This window comes from Parasteatoda tepidariorum, chromosome 7, assembly GCF_043381705.1.
Source record: "Parasteatoda tepidariorum isolate YZ-2023 chromosome 7, CAS_Ptep_4.0, whole genome shotgun sequence".
Lineage (NCBI taxonomy): Eukaryota > Metazoa > Arthropoda > Arachnida > Araneae > Theridiidae > Parasteatoda > Parasteatoda tepidariorum.
This window is the reverse complement of record NC_092210.1, coordinates 89145134-89151221: the sequence shown is the minus strand read 5'-3', so window position 1 is coordinate 89151221 and position 6088 is coordinate 89145134. Positions and strand designations below refer to the sequence as shown.

The following is a 6088-nucleotide window of genomic DNA, read 5'->3' as shown; positions in this document are numbered from 1 at the left end:
TTAGCAACATTTTTATACAAACTTGTTAATAAGCACTGATACAAAATCAAAAAAATATTGAAAATGTGTAAACTCATTCCTAAATTAAAACATATTTTTGTAATTAATATAACTTTTCTTTTGACAATGTTTTTAATAAAAAAAAATCAGGAATGTGTTAAGAGTCCTGAGGCAATACAATGGAAACAATTTGCCCATTAAAATTTAAAAGTTCGTAAATGCACGAAATAATAAATACTTTGTTCATCTGTATATAAATAAACATCTAAAAACACAATATTAAAACAACCTTCAATAGAAACAATTCTTTTGAACATTTTTTAATTAAATGCAAACTACTAATAAAATAATATAAATATTCAGCATTAAAATTTATAAAAAATATATTAAGACTTAGAAAATAATTTATCATATTTTATTTTACTATTGTTAATTCTGCAATAACAAATATTTTATTTTGAACAAAATCCATTCAGGTCTCTCTCTCTATATATATATATATTTGCTGTTAAAACCCATTTGCCATGCATTTTTTACATTTATAATCACTTTCTAATTTCATATGTTCTGAAATTTGTTGTAGACTGTCATTGGAATTTTTCCCACCAGGGGTTAATGTGTGGAGTATAGAACATAAGAGAATGTAGTCAAGAAAATATAAATTGCAAAATTAACAACTGAGAAGGTGCCCGCTTCTTCAAGATCTAAAAAGCATCAAAGTTTCAGGTTTTCTTTTGTTGTTGTTGCTTTAATGAATTGAATAACTCTTGAAGCAGTTAATTATTGAGAGTCAGTCTACAGCTACAAAAGCTACATGTGTGAGTTTTAATAAAAATATTCATCTAAATGGACATATCACCAAATTCAGGTCTTAATTAATCTGCTTAATAAATTGGCCAATTATGTTTTCTGTTTAATTCCAACTACATTTTATTTCATAAATTACAGATTTCCAAAATTTCTGTTGTTATTTGGGTTATACATTATTTTGTATATAATTACAATGATGAAAAGTAATACACGTCAAGAGCTTACGCTACTTTTACCCAGCATAGATTCGGAGGTGGTTTGTCAAATATCCTGCTCATTAAATTAATTTTGTAAACTAATAATTTGAAGTTTTTTTTTCTGTATCATAAAATTTTTTTTTATTACATTTTTAGGTATACTGAAAATTATTTCAAGTATTTTTAGTGTGCTATCAACAAAAAACAACCTACACAGTGAAAATATCTTTCTCAGAGATAATGATATGAAGAAAAAAAAAACATGACTTAGTTGCAGTGAAATATATTTAGACATGATCAGTGTAATATATTTAATTATGATTGATTATAATCATAGAAAGCTAATGTATTATATTATGAAATAGTATTATCATGACTCCACATATAAGAATCTAAATAAAAATAGCTCTGATTAACCGTACAAAAAATATATTTAGATCAGTGATTTTGAGCTCCATTTTACAAAAATCTTTTTTTTTTCTCTCGGAGCATCTCAACTATCAACTAAATACTCTAACTCTGATGTTTTTTTTTTTAAATGTGTCATAAAGCTTTTATTACATCCAGTATGTTTATTTATTTATTTTTTTCTGTATATATCAATACTTAGAGTGCAAATAGTGATAAATATGAATTGCAAAAACTACACTAGTTCTTGGTAATCAAAAAATTTAGATAAATAGAGGTGATATTATACTTCTTAAAAAGACTTAATTTTTGTAAAATATTTCAGGAAAGTTATGGAAAACTAACCAGTTGGTTGAAAATGCAATTAGAAAAAAAAATATATGAATTTGAGTTACGATCATTTGTGCATTTCAATGATAGTTGAAATGAACGGCACAATTACCTCGGGAATAATATTTGTAAGCATAGTTCACAATGATGTGCTTATATAAAACTTTAGTGCGATGTCCTGACTAAAAAATAATGCAGGTTTGCACAACAATAAGAGTGGTCAAAAAATACTTTAGTTTGAATATGAGATTCATAAATCATGTGAATACAAAATGTGGCGCATTTGTGGGATTTGTTTATCACTGAAATAGGATTTACAATATAAAATATAATCTAGTGTTAAAAAGTGATTACTTGATAGCATGATTTGCTTCAATTTGCGTAGCATAACAGTGTCACACAAGAAAACATTTAATTGCATAACACATTTGATAGCTCCCATTAAATATTACTTAACATAGAGCACCTGGTTTTACTTTATTTTTAGCCATATATATTATAGACAAGTATTGAAACACACTGTATACTCTTTGAATTTGATGAAAACTTCAACAAAATAAAAAAAGAAAGCAATATTAATTATAAGAATTATTAATAACCAGGCCAAAAACAAAGTATTTTTTCTAGTTAAACTATTAAAAATACAAACAATTACTTCAGAAATTATTTTAATTTACATATGTATTATAAAATACGATACTTTAAATATTGTTTTAAATTATGAAATATCAATCATATTGTATTTATTTTGAATTCAGGAAGCTGAGTAAAATTCATGGTACAAAAACTGGTAAAATTTGAAAATGATAAAATTTCTAAGATGAAAAATAGTTATAAATGGTCCTTTTAAAAAAAAAATAAATATCTACAATAACCCTGATTTGAAAAATGTGTTCACATTTTTTTCAAATAATATAGTGCTAGTTGCAAAATAAAAAAAAAAAAAACTATAGATTTTGTGAGAACCATGATTAAAGTTATTAAATTAATAATTGGTACAATATTTTATGAATTATATGACTAATAATTGAGAAACTCGATAAAACTTTGATAATAATTGGTTAAAAAAAAACTAATACAATATTTTTAAAAACAGTGTAATTTATAATTATATAATAACTAAAAAAGTTAAAGATAATAAATTAATTTCATAATGCCAACACTATACACATTTATTTTGATAAATAATCATTCTATGATTACTTTTAAAAAGCGATCAAATAGTATTAAGTTCAAATAATAACAAATAATTTTATGCATATTAAAATTTCCATAAATACTTAAAATTATTTGAAGACTACAGCTTTTTTTCTATTTGAATAAAATTCTAAAAATAACAACATTTAATCTATTTACATTGTTATTTACTATTATTAACATACAGGAATGAATACTTATTATCACATATTTTATCTCCAGATCCAAGTTACGTAGTATCATCTAAAAGTTTCTTTTTCTGTTTCCTGAAAAGTATGAACTCTATTGAAATACTTTTGATTTATTTAAAATACTTTTATTTTATTACAATACTTTTGTTTTATTTTTTTTATTTAACATATAGGTATTTCCCTACGTTATTTCATGAGATCAAATCATTTACTTTTGGACATTTCATTGAAATTAAATAATCATAGAATAAATTGTGTATGAAAGTAAAATAATATTGAACAACACCTTTCCTATTTTACAGAAAAGCTTCATAACTTATTGTAAAATAAGCATTATTATATTTTATGCATAATTTTTTTAAGGGCATTATTTTCTAACAATAAATTTGAGTATTTTCCTATAAAATTTTAGGTAAAAAAAAAGCTCACAAATTTTCCCTTCCCTCCCAAATGAAATATCTAATATTGACACTCAAGCAATATAAGTCATTGAACAGTAGAGCATGAATGTTGATTGAAAAAGGGTACATTTTTAGACTTTGTTGGGAAAAAAAGATTGTTTTAGAGTGCCTAAGGCATTCTTTGGATTTTAATAACTTTGTTTTATTTAGAGGCGCTATGTGCATGCAAAGAACTGCAAAAATGAATTGTAGAATAAAAATAAGTCTCATTTGTTTAACTTATTTCGGTAGGGTAGAGAGATGAAGAAACAGTTGAAAACTCTGAAGCCTNTTAAATTAATAATTGGTACAATATTTTATGAATTATATGACTAATAATTGAGAAACTCGATAAAACTTTGATAATAATTGGTTAAAAAAAAACTAATACAATATTTTTAAAAACAGTGTAATTTATAATTATATAATAACTAAAAAAGTTAAAGATAATAAATTAATTTCATAATGCCAACACTATACACATTTATTTTGATAAATAATCATTCTATGATTACTTTTAAAAAGCGATCAAATAGTATTAAGTTCAAATAATAACAAATAATTTTATGCATATTAAAATTTCCATAAATACTTAAAATTATTTGAAGACTACAGCTTTTTTTCTATTTGAATAAAATTCTAAAAATAACAACATTTAATCTATTTACATTGTTATTTACTATTATCAACATACAGGAATGAATACTTATTATCACATATTTTATCTCCAGATCCAAGTTACGTAGTATCATCTAAAAGTTTCTTTTTCTGTTTCCTGAAAAGTATAATCTCTATTGAAATACTTAAAGTTTTGATTTATTTAAAATTACAATACTTTTATTTTATTCATTTACTTGAACTCTTTAAATATTTGATCAAAAAATTGTTCCTATATTGTTGTGTTTAACATATAGGTATTTCCCTACGTTATTTGATGAGATCAAATCATTTACTTTTGAACATTTCATTGAAATTAAATAATCATAGAATAAATTGTGTATAAAAGTAAAATAATTCAAATAATATTGAACATCACCTTTCCCATTTTACAGAAAAGCTTCATAACTTATTATAAAATAACCATTATTATATTTTATGCATAATTTATCAAGGGCATTATTTTCTAACAATAAAGTTGAGTATTTTCCTATCAAAATTTAGGTGGAAACAAAGCTCATAATAAATCTTCCCTTCCCACCCAAATGAGATATCTAATGTTGACACTCAAGCAATATAAGTACATACATTGAACAGTAGCATGCATGTTGATTGAAAAAGCGTACATTTTTAGACTTTGTTGGAAAAAAAAAAAAGATTGTCTTAGAGTGGCTAAGACATTCTTTGGATTTTAATAATTTTGTTTTATTTAGAGGTGCTATGTGCATGCAAAGAACTACAAAAATGAATTGTAGAATAAAAATAAGTTTCATCTGTTTAACTTATTTCGGTAGCGTAGAGAGATGAAGAAACTGTTGAAAACTCTATGCCTAACTTGTTCTAACTAAAGCGAGGACATATAATATTATTTAAAAATGAAATTTATTAATATTTCAAATCAACAAATGTTTTTCAAAATGCTTATTTGATTTAATCAACATGCATATAGTATCTATCAGATATTTTATTTTTATAAATTGCAATACAAGTTGAGTTTAAATATACTTTAAAGTTTGAGTTTTTTTAAAATAAGAACGTTTCACTGATTTTATTTTCCTTAATCTTACTTACCCAAGAATTTAAAATAATTAATTATAAAACTATATTTACCCATGGCCATTTTTCCATGCATATGTATTATATAGTTCATCTTCTGATGAGGTATCATCCCGGTATTCTTTTGATTTTAAACCTAATTTAGTGCCAAATTTCAGAGAACCAGGAAAATCATCTTCATCAAACAAACACTGTCCTTGATCTAGGCGATGGAAGGAGTAACCTTTTCTCTTTTTGTATAAAATTGTGCTATAGATACACATTATTGTAACTAACAGCAAAAGTGCCAAAGATCCTGTAACAGAAAGAATTAAAATTTTACAAAAAAAATTACAGATGCTGTACATTTAATCTTAAAAATAATAAATATGAAATTAAAAAAAAAAGAAATTTATATCAATAGCAAATTTAAAAAAACCCATCTCTAACACAAAGTGAATAATAATTTTGAATATAAAATAAATTAAATATTTATTTATTAATAAAAATGTCATTTTTATTCAATATCATTACTACTACTGTTAGATTTGTTATTTTTAAATGCACATAAGCACTCAAATCTTCATATTCTGTGCATCATCTATTAAATTTAAAAAAATCAGAAATAAAATATGCAGTTATGTAAGGGTTTTTACACAAATCTGCATAAATAGAATAAATAGATTAGAGTATTCTTTTATACAATAGATTCTTTTATACAGATTCTATTATACAATAGAATTTAAAATTGCATTCTTTAAAATGATGCAAAAATTTGTCTATCAGAAAATTAAAAAATTATCAATTAATATACAATATATGA

The 6088-nt window shown here is 23.5% G+C and overlaps 1 protein-coding gene across 1 annotated transcript in view; it reads right to left on the bottom strand.

Annotated features, from left to right (window-relative positions):
* Window positions 1-4227: 4227 nt before the first annotated feature.
* LOC107451613 (carboxypeptidase D) overlaps window positions 4228-6088 on the bottom strand; it is a 52256-nt gene continuing 50395 nt past the window's right edge. Inside the window, exons 25-26 of the mRNA XM_071182915.1 lie at window positions 5341-5581; window positions 4228-4348 (exon numbers count right to left, since the gene is read on the bottom strand). Coding sequence (XP_071039016.1) covers window positions 4312-4348; window positions 5341-5581 — 278 coding nt within the window. The 3' untranslated portion in view covers window positions 4228-4311. The remainder of the gene's footprint in view (window positions 4349-5340; window positions 5582-6088) is intronic.